Here is a 19,222-nt window from a genome sequence, read left to right as displayed (position 1 = left end):
TAACTATTCTTTTTTGCACCTCCGGTGCCTCTACAGTTACTGGTACGTTTAGAGACTTAGTAAATGTTTGTTGAATTAGGAAACATTCAACTGGGGTTGAATGGAATACAGTTCTCTTATTCCCAAAGATTCTCGTAATTGCCTGCCCTCAGGGATGATCACTCTGCCCTAAAGAATACCAGGGCTGTCGCCCTTCTCCTGAATGCCTTGGGGGACAACAGATTTAGGACATTCAGACATTGCTAGATTTATATCTCCAGCCCAGACTTCCCCTCTAAGCTGCAGACTCTATGTCATCTCTATTTTGAGATCTCTAGAGACTCAACATGTCCAAGACTAAATTCATGATTGTCTGCTTGCCCTCAGCCACCCCACCCTCCAAAATAATGATAGCAACAACAAACCGCATGCACATCTGGCTCCCTTCGTGTTTCCTGCCTCAGTACATGTCTTATTCGTCCTTGACACTTCCCTCGGCCTCATTTCCCATATCCAGTCCTTACCAAATAGGGCCGTTAAACTTCTTACTAAAACATGTCTATATCCCTCATGTCCACTGCAGCACCTCAGACCAAGTGACCACAATCACTCTCCTGGAGTCCGGCAGCTGTCTCTTTAAAGACCTCCCATAGGGTCTCCCTGCATCCTGTCTTGGCCATCTCAGATCTTTCCAAGTGGCAACAAGGATGACTTTTCTGAACTAGCAGATCTGATCGTGTGACCTCCCCACCCTCAACCCCCAACTAAAAACCTTTTGATGACTTCCTGTTGCTGTCGGGATGAAGACTATCCCTAAGGTGACATTTAAGCCACTTGGTGAGCCGGTGTCTGCTTACCTCCGTCTCCAGCCTCTTGTGGAAGCACTGTTCCCTCGCTCAGTGTGCTCTGTCAAACTATAACTTTTTCTTGAGTTACTTTCTTTCCTGCCACACAACCTTTGTACAAGCTATGTCTTCTCCCAGGAGTGCTACCCCCACCTTCCTGTCCTTTGTTCCTGGGCATCCTTCTGATTTCAGCTTTACCATCTCTTCTTTTAGGAAGCCCTCAGTGTAGGCCAGCGTTCTTTGTTACATGCTCTCAGAGAAGATGTTTTTTCCCCTTTACCATGTATTTCAGTTCCTAATTCCATACTCATTTTTGTCATTGATTAATGTCTGTCTTCCCCACTGGACTATAAATTCTATGAAAACAGGGGCTGAGACTATTGTGTTCACTCTTGGTTTGCTGGTGCTAGGTGCCTGGTAGATGGTAGACAGACACTCCACCCACATTTGCTCATCGAGTGTTTGAATTGCCACTGTTTACCTGTCTTAGAGTCCGCAGTGATAGGATCTGTCCTAGAATAGATGGAGGTTCCCAGAAAGTGGTATAAGAAATTATCATTGGGCAGTCAGTATGAAATTACTTAAGTCTAAATAAAATACAGAGATATCTGTTATGTAATACAAGTTTCTTAATCAACTAATTTCAGATTGCATTTAATTTTTGTCCAAGGTAAGCTACACTGGAGCACAGATTATTGTAGGATTCGAAGATGGTGTTGTTCGAATTCTTGAACTTTATGATCCCAAAGGGCTCACAATTTTTGCAGGACGGAAGAAATTTTTGGATGCAGATCTTCATTTGCAATATGTTATCAAACCCCATACTGCTCATGTCACTGCTTTAGCTTATGATCGTGATGGAGAAATTCTAGCCACAGGGGTGAGTAGTAGATTTTTTTTGTTTCCTGTTGAACTTTCATTGTTAACGTTGCCTTATTAATCTTCCTACTTAATGATGCCTTATTTGCTGATACTCATTTCTGAGACCATATCCATATTTTACTTTCTTTGTATTCACATTCTTTCAGCATAACCTGTGCACGACATTTTAAGATATTCTTACAAATTAGATTCTACTGCTTATTTTAAATGAGTAGAAAATTTCAGCTGGGAATCATGTAAGATATTTTATGTATAATTGATATTTTATAGTATATTCTTATGTAGAACTGCCGTAAATAAAGAGAATAACCATGTAAAGTCTCTGTGCATTAATACATGAGCATATGCATTGTGATTTTTTTCTCAATTAATCTTATGTACAGATATAGTAATCATTTTTTCAGAACTACATACCGGCATACATGGTTTGTCAAGTGTTCTCATGGGGAAAGTGAAGTGAATATTTGAAATAAGAACGTTCCCAGAATAATCTGGGATATGTGACCATTGTAGATATAAGTGTATAGTGGACATACTGTAGTTATTAAATGCTTCTTTCCTCTATGGAATGGATTTCATAATAATGCATATTTGGTCTGCATTTCTCATTTTCTTAGAGTAAGGATAAAACTGTCTTCTTCTTCGACGTGGAAAAGAATTATAAACCAATCGGTTATATTAATACTCCTGGACCTGTTTGCCAGTTAATATGGTCTACCATCATTCATGTAAGTAATTATTATTTGTCTTTGTGCTTTAATCTCAATTAACTACATAATGAAGTGTTCCGGTAGAGAGAGAATAGCAGGTGGAATTAGGAGCCCCTCTCCTGGGTCCTGCATTGAGGGACCACAATGCTGCTTACCTTGGCTGGCAAACATCCTCAGGAATTCCACACCTTCCTCACTACCCCTCTCTCTTTCATGCGCTAACTAGTTGACCACAGTCCCTTCTAGAAGTAAACATTGGGTTATATCAGGCTTTGCTTTAACAAAGGTGCCTTTACCCAGATACACAACGTGTCAGGACGTGTTGACTTGGGTTTGGCAGTCCTGACATTCAGTTAAGTTCTAAGGTCTGAGTGTATTTGTCCTCGTCTTTATCTCTTTACTTCTCTTCTGCCCCCATTCTACCTTCATTTTCTCTTCTAATCTTTTAACACCTCTTTCCTAACAACAACTGGTGGTTCAGTATTGATTATTAATCTTAATTTCCCTAAGTTTGAGCATGGGATAATTCAGTCATCCGAATAGTGATTGAATGTCTAAACCAGATGCTGTCCTAGGTTCCAGGATAATAATGATACTGATGAACTGCATAGAAGTGCTGTCAAGATTATTGGGGTCACATCTATAATCTATTTTAAGCTCTTCTAAGGAAAAGGGACTACGAAAATATAGTAGTATCTAGAAAATTTTTTTTAAAAATTATTAACAATACTCATTGTTTTCATCTTTGCTAGGGACCAGTGATGCATTCATAATAAGCAGTACAAAACAGTCTGTTCTGAAGGATAAAAAATGCAAATACTTAAAAAGTTAAATAATTTTATCACAGAAATATACAAGGTTCCACCAGGGAACCGGTGACAAATATTAGTGGTCTAGACAACATATATTGGGAATATAAAACAGGGAAATATCAAGAAAGGGAGAAGTTAACATAAGTTATTATTTTGTATTATTGTCCCTTAATCTTGAGGAATTGGTAGGATGTAGGTAGATGGAGAGGAGGTGAGTACAAGTGGTTTAGCTGAAGAGAATGAGAGCTGCAAAGGAAGCTCTTTGTTAAAGTGTGAACGTTTCTGTCACAGCATAATAATATTATGTGCAACTTTCAATCACTTCCCTAGATACAAAGTTAAGAGACACTGACATTTGCCAGGGGTTAGGAATGGTGGATGGAAAAGGGGTGGGTGTTATTATAAAGGGCGACTCAAGAGAGAGCTTTTCCGTGGTGGGATGGTTTTGCATTTTGATTGTTGTGGATGGTTACATGAATCTACACATATGTGATAAAATGACATAGAACTACATATACATTCTATATTAATATCAATTTCCTGGTTTTGATATTGTTGCATAAGAGGTAACCAATGAGGGAAACTCAGTAAAGCTACATGGTACCTCTCTGTACTACTTTTGCAACTTCCTGTGAATCAATAGTTGTTTCAAAATGAGTTAAAAAAATAAAAAGTAGGCATAAGAGACCAAAAACCTCCAACACAATTAAAAGCTTGTTTCAGGCAGTGCTGCTGATTAGCACTTGTATTTCTAGTATTTGGGAATTACTAATATCAAAGTCAGTTCCTCTCATTTCACAACATATACATATATCAAATAATCACATTGTATGCCTTAAACTTATACAATATTCTACGGCAATTATCTCAATAAAACTGGGGAAATAAGTAAATTACCATGTATAGCTGACATGCTGCATACTTCAACTCTCCAGATAGCAATAGCTCCTAGCTCCCACTAGCTCAGTGGTAAGCCCTCCTAACTTCCTGAACGCATTAAGCACCTGCCCATTATTTTTGGTGTTTCCAATTAGGGCGCATCACCAGCACACAGAGAGCCATTCCTCCTGCCGTGGTCACTCCCGTGATCACGTTGGTAGCAGTGTGGAGAAGTTACAAGGAGAAGTTACTGGTAGCAGTGTGGAGAAGTTACAAGGGACCTAGAGGACAGGCAGGTGGATTTTTCAGGCAGCCGTGTTCCAGAGAAGACGTGATCAGGGTGTGAAAGACTGTGTGGACGTTAGATCATGTAGAAGGTAGAACTGACAGAACTCGATCTTTTAGAATTTCTGAAGGTAATTTTGAGGTGTATGAATGGAGAGTTCCTCTGAGATGTTTTTTGTCCTGTGTTATTCCGGGACCACGGTTCTTCCTGTTACCAAAACTAGAAAATCTTGAGTCATTCCAGTCTCTTCTCTACTTCTAACCACCCTGCCCTGATTCCCCAAGGCCTACTGATTGTGCATCCTAAACATCTTTTAAGTCTGTGTCCTTTGTATCCTCTTTCTTCCTCATTGTTTCATGCATCACGCTTTGAACTTGATCTTTTCTCGTCTTGACACATATCAACTCACTGTATTTTAACACACACACACAACACACACACACAGTATGCTAATATTTTTGCATCCAAGTTTATAACAGTGATGATTTTCCCCTTTTGTAACGTCCTTGCCAGTTTTGGAATCAAGGTTATTCCTGGTCTCATAAAAAATGATGCCTTATTATCTGGACCTGAGTTATTCTTTTTTTCTTTTTTCTTTTTTTTTTTTCAATTTATTGGGGTGACAATGATTAGTAAAATTACTTGGGTGTCAAGTGTACAATTCTGTAATACATCATCTATAAATCCCATTGTGTGTTCACCACCCTCATCTCCCTCCCCCCACCCCCCTTACCCTCAGGTAACCACTAAACTATTGTCTGTGTCTATGAGTTTTTGTTTCTCATTTGTTTGTCTTGTTCTTTGTTGATTTTGGTTTATACACCACATATCAATGAAATCATAGGGTTCTCTGCTTTTTCTGTCTGACTTATTTCACTTAGCATTATAATCTAAAGATCCATCCATTTTGTTGCAAATGACACTATTCATTTTTTCTTATGGCAGAGTAGTATTCCATTGTGTATATATACCACAACTTCTTTATCCAATCATCTATATAAGGACACTTTGGTTGTTTCCATGTCTTGGCCACCGTAAACAAAGCTGCAATGAACATTGGAGCACACGTGTCTTTATGTATAAATGTTTTCAAATTTTTTTGGTAGATACCCAGGAGAGGGATTGCTGGGTCATATGGTAATTCTATTCGTAATTTTTTGAGGAACCTCCACACTACCTTCCATAACGGCTGCACCAGTCTGCATTCCCACCAACAGTGTATGAGGGTTCCTTTTTCTCCACAGCCTCTCCAACACTTGTTACTATTTGTCTTGTTGATGAAAGCCATTCTGACTGGAGTGAGGTGATATCTCACTGTGGTTTTTATTTGCATTTCTCTGATGATTAATGATGTTGCTTCCTTGGCAGTCCTAATTTTAATATTCTGCCCTTTGGCTTAACGTATTTTACAACCACATTTTTGTCTCAGAAAATATGAATGGTATCTATAAAGGAAGCAAATCTAAATCTAACTTGAACACTTATCTTATTAATTAATAATGATATAATAATTAATTGGTATCAATAATGATGTATAGTGACTTACTACCAATAATAACTGCAGGGAGGAATTCAGTATCTTTCAAAAATGGTGAGTACACATAGCGATTATATTTTCCCTGGTTTGTAATCTTCTTGAACTATGCTTTTAAACATTTGCTTAAATGTAAGTATGTTTAACCGCTCTTTTTCAGCCTGAAAGTACTTTATTGATTCTCTGTGAGAATGGCTATGTTCTTGAAGCTCCATATCCAACCATAAAGGAGGATGTAGAGGATCACTATGTAGTTTCCTATGAAATCACAGACATGCGCACGAAATGTTTCCATTTCTCAAGTGTCAAGTCTAAGATTCTGGTATGAGATCTCCTTGAAGCATTATCTTCTGATATTTTTTTCCTTCTTAGAATATAAAATATCCTGTTGTAAGCCTGGAAAAATACAAAAAGAGCAAGACACAGACCCCATATTTGAAGGCAGTCGTGAGTAGATATTAAAATCACAGTGCAAAGAAAATAATTTTAGACGGGTGCAGAGAGAAGAATAAATGATTGTGATGGAGGGATGAGAGGAGGTCAAAGATGACTGAATGAAGGTGACATTTAGTACTTAAATAATGGGAACAATTTTGAAAGGATGAAAATGAGGAGGGAGACTGTAAAAGCTGGGAAAACATCCTGAGGGAAGACAGAATTGTTTTTGGTATTTTGGGTAAATGAGAATGGAGTGGTGAAACAGAGGGATGCAGTTTGTGGAGGGGTGTGGCAAGAGTCTGTGACCAGCACATGGGGTTCCTGAAATACCAGCCAAGATGTCTTAATTTATTTCGTAGACCATTTGGATCCATTGTGAGTTTTTGAGGAGGGGATTGATGTGATGAGATCATATAAATTCGGAAGATAATTCTGAGGGGTAAACAGAATAAAGAGGTAAAAGATGGGAAGTAGGGAAGCCTGGGTTAGGGGCCTTTTGCAATAGCCAGTTGATAGATGCTGAGGGCCCAAATCACAGTATTACTACACATAGAAACAACTTCCCTCAGGGACTATTTCAGTCCACCTAATTCATGGGCTGACAGTGATAGACTCTGAGGGAAATGGTGTTTAGCTTCCTTATTAGGAAAAGAAATGACAAAATAATTTCTGTAAAACCAGGATCAATGGGGGTAATATGGTAGTAAAGTTATTCCAATGATTTGAAAACTGTAATGACAAAGTTATATCCCCAAATTGATAGTTATTTTTAAATGACATTACTTGTTACATCAGAGCTGGGAGTTTTTCTAGGACCCTATCTTCCTTCTACTTTCTTTGTCATCCCTAAGTGTAGAATGAATGAATTGCAGTTGTTTTTACATCTTCTTAATGTCTCTTTTGGAAAAGAGATTAATGGAAATTGAAAAGAGAAAGAAACAAAAGGAGTTGAAAGAGAAGGAGAAGGAAGAAAGAAGGAAGCAGCTAGCAGCAGAGATGGGAGAAGATGGAGAAAAGGAATCCCAAGGGGAAGAGGAAGAGGAGGAGGAAGAAGAGGAGAAGCCATTACCTGGAATCTTTATTCCCTCAACCCCCTGTCACATCCTCTGTGGATTTTACTCTGGGCCAAGGAAGTTCTGGGTTTCTTTGGTGAGTAATAATGTAATAAATAATTTTTATGTCAGCCCTAATTCAATATAGTGGATGGCCATTATTTTCTAGCACATTCTTAACTTTCTCACTCTTATGGTAAGACTTCATTTATCGACTACTATTAAAGGTGTGAATTTTGATGAATGAATGTGAGTTACAGTTATTTTTATATCACCTTAATATTTCCCTCCTATGTCTACTTGTTATATCTGTTATCATCTATGACAGTCATTCAAACATCTATGACGTTTCAGGAGGTCAAAGAAGAACTGAAGGTAGAAGTGCAAAGGGCTAAGGGGTTTTCCAGCTGAGTCTGTTGTTTTCAAATTTTGAAAATAATTAGTATTTTGAAAATAATGGCAGTGCTATCTGATAGACTTATGCTTATGTTTTACCTACAACTATGTTGTTTGGCCATATGGAAGTCTGGGAAATGGCTGTTTTTAGATGGTCATATTGCTACCCTGAACAAGATGGGGACTTGGTTAATAAGGAAGAATAGAAAAATGGATATTGGGGAAACAGGTACCAGGGACTGTCACAATGATGTGAAAATTACATCATCTTATCATATATTCTATTCTTGTAAAACATTTTGTTGATCTATGGCAGGGGTGTCCAAACTTTTTTCAATGTTTTTCACCAAGGGCCATATGCGGTAAAATACACAAACAGACGGGCCACTGACTCGAGGTGAAGTACGTATTGCCTCACATGGTTTATTTAAGTAAACTAAATGTATTTTTGGAATTTGCTGCGGGCCAATAAAAAATGGATTGCTGGCCGCACTTGGCCCGCGGGCCGCAGTTTGGACACCCCTCATCTATAGCAAAGCAAGATTTCCTTCATTATAAATTTGTCACAAATTTCAATTCCACTCACCAAAAAAGTGATAAATTGACATAAAAGTATATGTGAAAAATTATCACTAAATCATAACTGGTCCAGATCTCTGGCCAGGCCAGGACACTGGCTAGCTAAGTAAGAACTATTGCTATAAGGAGTGATGAGAGTTAACCTTTCTCCTCTTCAACTTGTTTTAGAAATATATCTTTGATAGTATCTTCTAAAGAGCCAAGAACAATAAGAAGTAGTGATGAAATCACCTTAGAACTTCATTTATTAGTGCCTTTACCCTGTCTGTCTTCTATGTTTTATGAAACAATTATTGATGGCTACTCTTGTGTGAGGTGCAAGAAGTAAATGGATAAACAAGACATGGTTCCTGCCCTCAGGAAGTTTCCTGATAATCATGTGGGAGAGAGGCATAGAAACAACTGCAATATAATGTAATAGAATTCTAGTGTCCTTGAAACACACGTGCAAAAATTATTTAACAAACGTATCTAGTGCTTACTCTAAGGGTTGCCAGATAAATATTACATGGGACATAACTTGTATTAAAATTATATTTGTTGTTTATCTGAAATTCAAATTTAACTGGTATCCTATATTTTAAAAAATTTCCCCCAGTTTTATTAAAATATAATTTTAATAAAAATGTCTTTATTTACTGAATAAAGACATTTAGCACTTTATTAGTTTAAGGTGTACAGCATAATGATTTGACTTACATGCAGGGTGAAATGATTAGCACAATAGGTTTAGTTAGCATCCATCTTGTGTTTTTATTTGCTAAATATGGAAACCTACTTATTCTGTAGCAGGCACCATTTTAAGTGACTACCCAGCCACCCTGTAAAATAATTGCTCTTTTTTGCATTTTACATAAGAAGAAAAAAAGGCGTGGAGAAATTAAGAAACTTATCCAAGGTCCTATGAGAGATAGAACAAGGATCTGGACTCAGGCAGTCTGGGTCTATGGCCTTGACCTGAAATTACACCTGTACATAAAGTTAAGGAAGGTATACGAGTAGTTCACAGAGGCAGTGACACTAATTCTTCTATATCCAACTATGTGCCGACTTTATGCCTACACATGAACAGATGCTGTAGAAAACCAGTCTCACTGGAAGTCATGACCTCACTTCTCAAATCAGTATTCACACTGCGGGCTGGTTTGACTGCCCAGCCATGTTCACTGACCCACTTTCCAAATTATTGCTTTAATTCTTTCTCTCCCCTCAAACATTTTTCACCTTCCCTCACTTTCCATGGATAACCTAATCTCCCATTTCACTTAGAAAATTAAATAAAAGCAATCGAATGAAATTTCCTTATCTTGTCTCAATCAGATCTGATGCCCTACAGGGATAGATACAAGTTTTTAAGTGCTTTGTTTATGGTTACAAATCATGAATGCTCCCCTGAAACTTTCCAGGGTCACTGTTCTGAATGGCCCCTGGATCCTATCCCCTCTCATTTTGTCAAGGATTTTGTTCCTGAAATAAACCACTTGGTCTTATGTATCATCCACATCTCTCTGTTTACTCAATTCTTCTCCTCAGCTCATACACATGTTCTAGTACTTACGTTTTTTTCCTTGACCTCTCTCTCCTTCCCCTCCACTGCTCCTTTATAGGAGAACTTGAAATAGTTGCCTGTAATTATTGGCTTCATTTCTTCACCTCCAGTTTGATCTTCCACCCATTCTAATTGGATTCCTAACTCTACCACTTCACTTCATCAAAGATTTCCATGTTGCCAAGCTCAGTGGTCCCTTGTCTGTCCATTTAACCTTTCAGAAATATTTGATAGGGCTGACCCTTCATCCTTCTAAAACACTTTCTTTTTCCTGGCTTCCAAGACACTATACTGGCCACTTTTTTTTTTTTTTTTTTTTTTTGCCTCTCTTGCTGTCTTCTCATTTGCTGAACAAGGTTGAAATTTGAAGTACTCTAGGATGCGGTCTTGGACTCCTTCTTTCTTGCTAGATGACGTCATCTAGTCACATGGCTTTAAATATCAATTATATGCCAGTGAATCTCAAATTTTTGTCTCCAGTTGTGACATCTCTCCTATTCAGACTTGTATACCTATCCAACTTGACATCTCTCCTTGGCACTTCAAAATTAACATATCCAAAATATAACTTTTAAACCATATTTGCCCCATACAAACCTGCTCCATCTTCATCTCAGTAAATGAGACAAGCATCCATCCAGTTACTAAGACAAAACTCAGAGTTGTTAATGAGTCTTCTCTTTACTTTGCCTTTGATACCCTTATATTCTAAGTATGTCTCTTATAAGCAGCATGGGGTTAGGCTTCTGATTTTAATCCTATAGGATCTTTGTCTTTATTTTAATAGAGTATTATGTCCAGTTACATTTAATGTAATTACTAATATATTTTAGATTACATCTACAATCTTACTAATTATTTCTATTTATCACACCAATTCTGTGTTCCCTTTTTCACCTTCTATTGGATGATTAAGCTAGTTTCTCCCCCAATTTTCCTCCTCTATTAGTTATACATTCTTTTATAAGTGATCCTAAAGATCATAATATGCATCCTTAATATAATGTGATATGAATTTATTCTTTTACTAGTTCCAGAGAAAAAAAGATCTTAGAGCATTTTAATGCCATGTATCCTCCTTCTCCCCTCATTGTCATATGTTTTATTTTTACACTCGTATATGTATTTGTGTCCCCAAAAGGCATTTTACTATTGTTTTATGTTCTTGGTATCATTTAGTTTATCCTTTTTCCTCGCTGCTAGTTTCTTTCTCTATTTTTGTAAATACATCTTCTGCCTAAATGATAGGTTTTGATATTTTCTTTAGTGTAGGTGAGCTAATGACAAATTCTCTGTCTGGGTGGATTTTTTGTTTTTGTTTTAAAATATCTATTTTGTCTATTTAAAAAATTATAATTTTCTAGATATTTTCTTTTCAAAACTTTGATGTCTTTTGTCTTCCATTCTGCTAGCTGCATCTTTTTATTGTTTCTTTGAAACCCAATGTATCTTTTTTCTCTGTCTTTTTAAAGATTTTGTTTTAAAAGTTGTGTAATTTCTTCATATTTATCTTGCTTGTTGTTCACAGTATTTCTTGAATTCTGACAAATTTTTATTCAGTGTTAGAAACTACTTAGCCATTACCTACAACAATATTGCTTCTGGCCCATTTTTTTACTATCTTCTTCTGGAATTCCAATTTTGTGTATATTAACCCTTATCACTATGTCCCATATGTATCTTACAATCCTTTTTTTTTTTGTATTTTCCATACTTCTTTCCTCTCTTCTGCTTTACTCGATTTTTTTTTAACCTCCATTCCAGCTTCATAATTCTATTTTCAGCTATGTCTAGTTGCTTTTAAACTGATCTGTTGAATTTTTAATTTCCATCATTTTTCCGTTCTAGAATTTTCATTTTTTCCATTATTTACTTTTTTGTAGATTCCAGTTGAATTTTAAATTTTTCTATATTGCCTTCAAATTCTTTAAATATGTTAATCATAGTTATTTTGAAGTCTATTTTGAAAATACTTCTATCAATACCTCTTGTGTTTTTTCTTTGACCTATATTTTCTTTGATCTGTTTTTCTTCTTTTGATTTTCAATCAAGTCTTGTCTTTACTAGTATGCCTATTTTTAAATTTTTATTATTTATTTAGTTTTTATTAAATTTATTGGGGTGACATTGGTTAAAAAATTATATAGGTTTCAAGTCTACAATTATATAATACATTGAATGTTAGACCTTGTATGCAAAAAACTAGTACGAGCTTCAGTCTCTGTGTGTTGGCATTAGCTGCTGGAGATTTATTTTTTGTTCTGGAAAGCAGCTGTAATAGAAATCCTAGATCACTTTCATCAGCGAATGAGATGACTTGAAATCAGGTTTCACTTCCTGTGAGGGCCAGTCAATTTCTACATGTAAGGTATAGTGGTTCAGGGTTACAATGGAAATCCCAGGAGAAGTTGTATTTACTATGGCTTCTTCTCTTGGAGGACTCTGGAAATCTTTTCCTCTTCCTAAGCCTATGAGACTACAGATAGAGCTCTGCTCAGCTTCTTAGCTTCTCAGCTGCCACTTTCAGAACTGGCAATTGCCTCAGGGAGAAAAGCAATGCCCTAGACTGAAAACTAGTTCTGAAAACCATGACCTATAAAACTCTATCATTAAATGCTGCTTATCCATAATAATACTTGAAATAAAATGGAATTCAGTAGGAAGTCAGAGGTGATAATTGCTCTTCTTTTGAATTTTAAGTGAAAACAAATCATTGTAAGGTGTTTTATTATTATATTAATAATTGTATAGTTGCATACAAATGGACAGTGGAGATGCTTTATAAAATCTATCTATAATCATAGAAGTCATAGAAAGTAGATGTTTTAAAACATCTATTTTGTGTTTTAAAATTTGAAATATTCAAAAACTTCTCATGTGGTCATATGTGTCTTATGTTCAAGTACCACCTTCTATGTTATTTATCTCTTTTCCAGGGCGGCTATGATTCTGGTTTTCTATATCACTGTGAGTTGCCCCCATATGACAAAAGCACTGATATCACGGAAAAGAAAGATGAACCTTTTGATTTCCGTTTAATTGAGGATACAGAAGATAATCCCATTCAAACTATCACTTTCAGGTGAACAGAATTTCAGAAAGCTTTCAAAAACTATAACCCATTGGTGTCTATTTTTGTCCATTATGAATATTGTCAATTTTTTAAGATGTGTCCAAATGGAGGGACACTCAAACAATGTTCAATAAATCAAAGGAATAAATAGAATCAAAGCTGTTCCTGAAACTGTATTTCAATCCCTTCTATGGAATATTCTGTCTCAAAGTTTCTGTTTATTCCACAATTGAATTGTATGAATTTACTCTCTGTTACTGAGGAGAATGCTACTGCCTGGTCAGACAATGAAGGTTCACGGTTACAGTGATTCTAGAGGAATCACAAATTGAATTATTAGTCCTGTAATAATTGTGAATTAAACATATATTGTGGTCATTCTTTTGAAGACCAAATATAGTAGCTCCAATTTTCTAATTGGCTTCCCTCCACCCCACTCTTTTGTATTAGTTTGCTAGAGCTTCGACATGTGAATTTTGAGGGGGGCATAATTTAGTCTATAATACCTTTGTTATTAAAAATTGTCATTTGTCAATTAATTTAAAATTAGCATTATTTTCAGATTAATATGAAGAACAATTCACTTTTTGTTTCACAGTGTTAACCAAGATATGATGTTTTGTGGAATGCAAGATGGAGCAATTCGAGTCTATATCCTAAGTCAGAATGATCTTTCATTGACAAATATGGAGAACTACTGGCACTTTAATATTCATGACAACAATTATGGATGTATTAAAGGCATTTCTACTAGCTTCGATGACCGTTTTTTGGTGACTATTGGAGCAGATAGTAATATCTTTGTTTTTAGCATTTTTTCTGAATTTGAGTTAAGGGAAAGCATCAAAGCCAAAGTGCCATCTCCCAGGGTATGTAACTAACTAATTAACTAACTAACTAACTAACTAATAGCAACAATAAAAAAAAACCAACCCTTTATTTAAAAATACTGATGTTAAAATTGTTCATACTTTTTTTAAAAATGGAAACTATTCAGACACATTTTCCTTATATTCTAATCTTCCTACCAGTATTATAATTTTGACTTTCTGGTGCCTTTTTTCTCAAATATTAAAAACATTGAATGCCTGTTATTACTAAATATATAGAATTCCCCAAATTAAAAAGGCTGTGTCAATTTTTCTGTATCAATCACTTTCTTGATCAAAATTTGTTTTCAAAATGTACATTTTTTCAGATATATATTTTGCTTTTCACTTATTCACTCACTTATTGAAGGGGCATCAATGAGATAGATATGCACTATAATCTGTCCCTTTAAAAGGCGCTGTAAAAATATTGTTGTCTGTAATATTAGAAAATGATAATGTGGATCATGATTAATAATTCGGTTAAATTATTTTATTCTTAGGCAGAGTACATTATTGGTTTTGTAATAAAGATTGAGGGTTCAGATCCCCAAAATATATCCATTTGACCTGTAAGGCCCAGAATTTTCTATTATCAAAGTGGTTCTTTTATTTTTTATTTTTTTATTTTTTTTTTAAATTTATTATTTTCAGGTGTACAAGACAAGGTAATACTTAGACGTTCATCATTTATATGATGAACACTCACACTGTGAACCCCTCTCCCCCCATCCACTACCCCTCCGACCTCGCACCGAGCCATCACATTATATATATAAAATTATAGTTGGCATTCATTACTGTTTAGCTTCTGGTGTACAATGCCATGATCAGGCATCCACAGTATCCCTGAGGTGGTCTCCCAAATAGGACACATGTCCATCTGATACCCAACAAAATCTTTACAACATTATTGAATACGTTCCCCAAATTAATTTTCAAAAACCCTGAGGCCATCTTGTGGTTACCAGCTGCTTCCTAATCCCTTCACCTTTCCCCTTATCCCCCCCCTCCGCCATCAAAGTGGTTCTTTTAGATAAAATTATTAATAACTGTTAGAATTACTCCTAAGGAATAAGGAATTGTATTAGAAAGACCATAGTTAAAATTCCTATTAACACATTGGCTTCCCACTTAACAGCTAGCCAACTTCAAAAGAACGTAGGGTAAATTTTCATTTCTATTAATAGCAGCAAAATTTGGAGAATGGACTGTTGTTTAAAGCGGTCCAGCTTGGGAAGAGGAATTACAAAATGGAAAGTTTATGAACAAGAAGAAAATCTTTATTTTTCTATCACGTGCCAACTCTCTCTATGGAAACCTGTATTGTATAGAAAAAAAATCCATCTACCTTTGTATAATAGTGTCCTTTTATTTATGACTACAATCAATATTTCTTAAATCACTGAAGCAGACTCTACTTTTAAGAAGGCAAAATCAGAAAGAGTTGAATAAACAAACAAAAAGCTAAACTTTGCATAAGTCTGAGGTTCTTACCTTACTGTACTTTAGAATCAGCTAGGGAGTCCTTAAAAGTACAGTTGCCTGAGTTCTGCCTAAGAGCAATTAAATCAAAATCTCTGAAGGTGAGACTCAGGCATCAGTATTTTATAAAATACCCTCCTGCTTCTCCTAACCCCCTTGATTCTAATGTGCAGCCAGGATTGAGAACAATTGGCATATATTTTAGAAGTATTGGAAACACTTTGTTTAACTCAAATTTATTGTAAACAGCTGAGGCCAGGAGATCCCGAAAATCTCACTGATTTGGAGACCTTAGTTCTGGGCAATAAGAGAATAATAAATAAATAAAATTCAAGCTATGTCTTAAGTGATTAATGGTAACTACAATGTATCAGCCATCACTGTCTCTTACATTGGTCATAATTTATTACTTCACTTTTACTAAAGTCATAGACCTGTCTTACATAAAAATACAGAGGGTGCCAAAAAATGTATACACATTGTAAGAAAGGAAAAACTGTATTAATATATACCGATAACAAAAGATGAATACAAGTCACATTTGACTAATGCACTTACAAGAGGTGCTCAGAGTGGTTACCATTAGCATCCAGACACTTCTGATTATGGCGAACTATTGCTTGAGCAACGTTGACCAGTGTTAACATCTCTTAAAATGTATATGCATTATTTTTGTCACCCTCTGTATGTATACTTACATTTCATAGATATAAAGACTAATGCTGTAATAATAAAACAACTTGATTAAAAGAGAGTCTTTGTTTCTTTACAATGAATGACAGCAAAACAGAGACCTATCTGTTGTAAAAGAGAATAGAGAATAAACAAGTTCAATTTTACCTAAGAATTGATTAGCTAGCAAACTAAGACTCTTTGTTTAGTTCAGCAGGTTATAATTTCTTTTTCTTGATAGCCTAAGACATTTTACAGCACAGCATCTGAATAAACAAAGTGCTTCTAAGTAATTTACTTCTTAGTACCCCTTAATTTAAATTGATTTTCTTTGTAAAGGGAGATTCATATTTCTGATTTTATTTCGTAAAGATGGAGATCATATTATTCTGTGCATTTCCCATTGTATGTCTTTTTTTGGTAAGGCCAAGTAAAATGCTTACTAAAAAATTTATATATATATATATATATATATATGTATATATATATATAAATCATCCTAGTATACACATGAGGTGTTTGGGGAGAATTACATATGTATAAAAGGGATATGCTAAAACAAACAAACAAAACCAAAAAACAAAAAAAACCACAGCAGTATTTTAAAATAAATGACCTATAAATTTTTTGTGTGTATTCTTTAGTAATGACATAAGAATATTATTAATTCACATTTTGAAGGGGAATATGGTCATATTAACATTTTGTATACATATGATTAAGTTTCATGACTTTTTTTACCTACCCCTTTAAATGAAGCAGAAACAAATAAGTTTAATCAATTGCAATATTTCCCCACAAATAATAGTTTATTATTATTTGTGAAAATACTTTCCAGGCCTATAATTGTTAGAAATTGTCAAGGGGGAAACTACTTAATTTACTTCTGATTAGATATTTTAAGGGAAATAGGCTATTTAAAGGGGCTAAATTTTTACTCTCCTTCCTACAGCTTGGAATTGAAACAGAGCCAATTCCAGAAGATATTTCCGATCCCAAAGCCTACAGGTATGTTTTTGATAAATACCTACTAGGCATGAGCTTTTGCAAAACAAACCAACATTTTACAGAAGTTGACAAAGCTAAATGAATCTCCAAGTATTTGAATACTAATTTTCTCTTTGCTGTTTCTGTATTCTAATTTGTTATCCTTTTAAATTGCTGTCTTCAGTATTGAGAATGCCAGAAGAAAAAGAGAACATGACAAGTTAATGAAAGAGGTGGAAGAAATAAAGGCCAGGAAGAGAGAGCAGCTCAGCGCTTTGAGGAATCAATTTCAGGAACTACTAAAGATGAATGAGAAATTACCCAAGCATATGCAGTTTAAAAGGACAGTAAGTCCAAAATAAATTTGATTTTAATTTTAATGTATGCTATTTCTGGTACTATTTGGCCAATAACTAGAAACACTTAAAATCATCTTTATGCTTCCTTTTATCTGGCCAGTCAATATGTTGGCAGCAACTAAACTACTGTAGAACTTGTCATACATTTGGTTTGGGTGCAGGTGAACCTCTCTACTTCTGGATTTAGCTATTACACTTTTTCATTCTTAACAAGATAATATATAAATATAGGTTTGAATCTGGTTATCAACCCTTATCATACCTAGCTAAGATATCTAACTGCTGGGTAGGTGTGTGCATATGTATGTATAATTTGATGGTTGGTGGTTCTATTTTTATAGTTCATCAGATCTGTTGAAAATATAGTACCTGGTTTATCCACAAGTTTTTGGAAGATGACTTAGTAAGTTGTAGGTATGGGGACAGTCACTTAAATGTTTAAGCTACTTTTGCATTTTTTTTTCTTTTGTGACTTATTGCAAAGCCCCATCTACCAGGTAGGGATTAATTTTGTTTTTTTATTTTGTACTTCTTCCTAAGTGGAATTACTACCAAGAGCCTAATCAAATAAAAACCCAGAATTTACTATCTTGACTATATCTGTGGTTTGCCCAGTCCTGTAATTCTAGAGGCACTTAGCCAATTTCATATAAAAATGCTTTGGTGAAATCAAAATGGTTAACTCATATTAGTTAAAAGACGTTTATGCTATTTTACTAAGAAAAAAGGTTGACACTTGCAGAATCTGAGTGACATAATTCAAAATAAAGAACAACTGCAGCAGGTTCTGTGGCTAAGCACTTTACACACATCAATACTGAAAACACAAACACCTCTGGAAAGAATAATTACTACTTCCAATTTAGTGTGAATGAAGGCCCTGACTTTTTTGCAGGAGTCAAGGGGTGTACCGTATTTCCTGGCAAATAAGATCTAACCAGAAAATAAGCCCTAGCATGAGTTTTCAGGAGGACATCCCCTGAACATAAGCCTTAATGTGTCTTTTGGAGCAAAAATTAGTATAAGACCTGGTCTTATTTTCAGGGAAACACGGTAACACGAGGCCTCAAGTATCCTCATGGGAAAAACAGCCCCCTTGGTAAAGGACATTCAACTAGAACTTCATGATGTTAAGAAGATGCCAAAGACTTTGCGGTTTTTCCTGGATAGGGTCACATGGGAGGAGATATTCAACTAATGATCAACTGCCATGAACTTCTACGCTGTGCCCAGCTGATTGTGTAATAGTTAGTTTCTTTGGGATGAAGGGAGTATTTTTTTTAAAAGCTTTGTACACTCTTTAAATGTTCTGTTAGCATTCATTATTTTTACAGTGAGAAAAATCTTTAAATATGTAACTTTATTTGCATTATTTTTAATTATTTCTGAGAACTTTTTTCCATATTTGGTGGTAGTAAGATCAAAAGTATGTTATTTCTTTCTAGAATGGAGAGAGTTTATGATATTTGGGAAAGAGTTATGATGCTGCATGCAATTGAGGACAAAACTTAAAAATCTGTATGTAAAACATAAGATTGACCAAGTACATTGATAAAAAAGAACCCTATTTTGTTGAACAAATCTACTTTTCTACAGGATTTTGACCTAGATTCCAAAATTCGTGCTGAGATGAACAGAAAAACAGTTTATGAAATTAACCAAGTGGAAAAAGAATTAGCCTGGGAAAAAGAGAAACATCAACTTGGCCTAAGGAAGCTACAGCACAGGTAGGATCTATATTTCTAGCAAGTTAAGATGTTTGAGAGCATATATTTGAATACAGTAGTTTACAGTGGTCAGATAAGAGGTCTCCTGAAGTATGCACTAACTCTTGAA

At 35.3% G+C, this 19,222-nt stretch overlaps 1 protein-coding gene across 2 annotated transcripts in view; it reads left to right on the top strand.

Moving 5' to 3' along the window:
- Positions 1 to 19,222, top strand: part of CFAP44 (cilia and flagella associated protein 44) — a 94,926-nt gene that overhangs the window by 29,978 nt on the left and 45,726 nt on the right. For both annotated transcript variants that reach the window (XM_081080312.1, XM_081080313.1), the window contains 9 exons: positions 1,495 to 1,704; positions 2,324 to 2,434; positions 6,088 to 6,249; positions 7,275 to 7,514; positions 12,878 to 13,023; positions 13,613 to 13,883; positions 16,993 to 17,048; positions 17,212 to 17,374; positions 18,983 to 19,113. In XM_081080312.1, coding sequence (XP_080936438.1) covers positions 1,495 to 1,704; positions 2,324 to 2,434; positions 6,088 to 6,249; positions 7,275 to 7,514; positions 12,878 to 13,023; positions 13,613 to 13,883; positions 16,993 to 17,048; positions 17,212 to 17,374; positions 18,983 to 19,113 — 1,490 coding nt within the window. The remainder of the gene's footprint in view (positions 1 to 1,494; positions 1,705 to 2,323; positions 2,435 to 6,087; positions 6,250 to 7,274; positions 7,515 to 12,877; positions 13,024 to 13,612; positions 13,884 to 16,992; positions 17,049 to 17,211; positions 17,375 to 18,982; positions 19,114 to 19,222) is intronic.

This window comes from Rhinolophus hipposideros, assembly GCF_964194185.1.
Source record: "Rhinolophus hipposideros genome assembly, chromosome: 2".
Taxonomy (NCBI): Eukaryota; Metazoa; Chordata; class Mammalia; order Chiroptera; family Rhinolophidae; genus Rhinolophus; species Rhinolophus hipposideros.
This window is presented reverse-complemented; position numbering and strand designations above follow the sequence as displayed.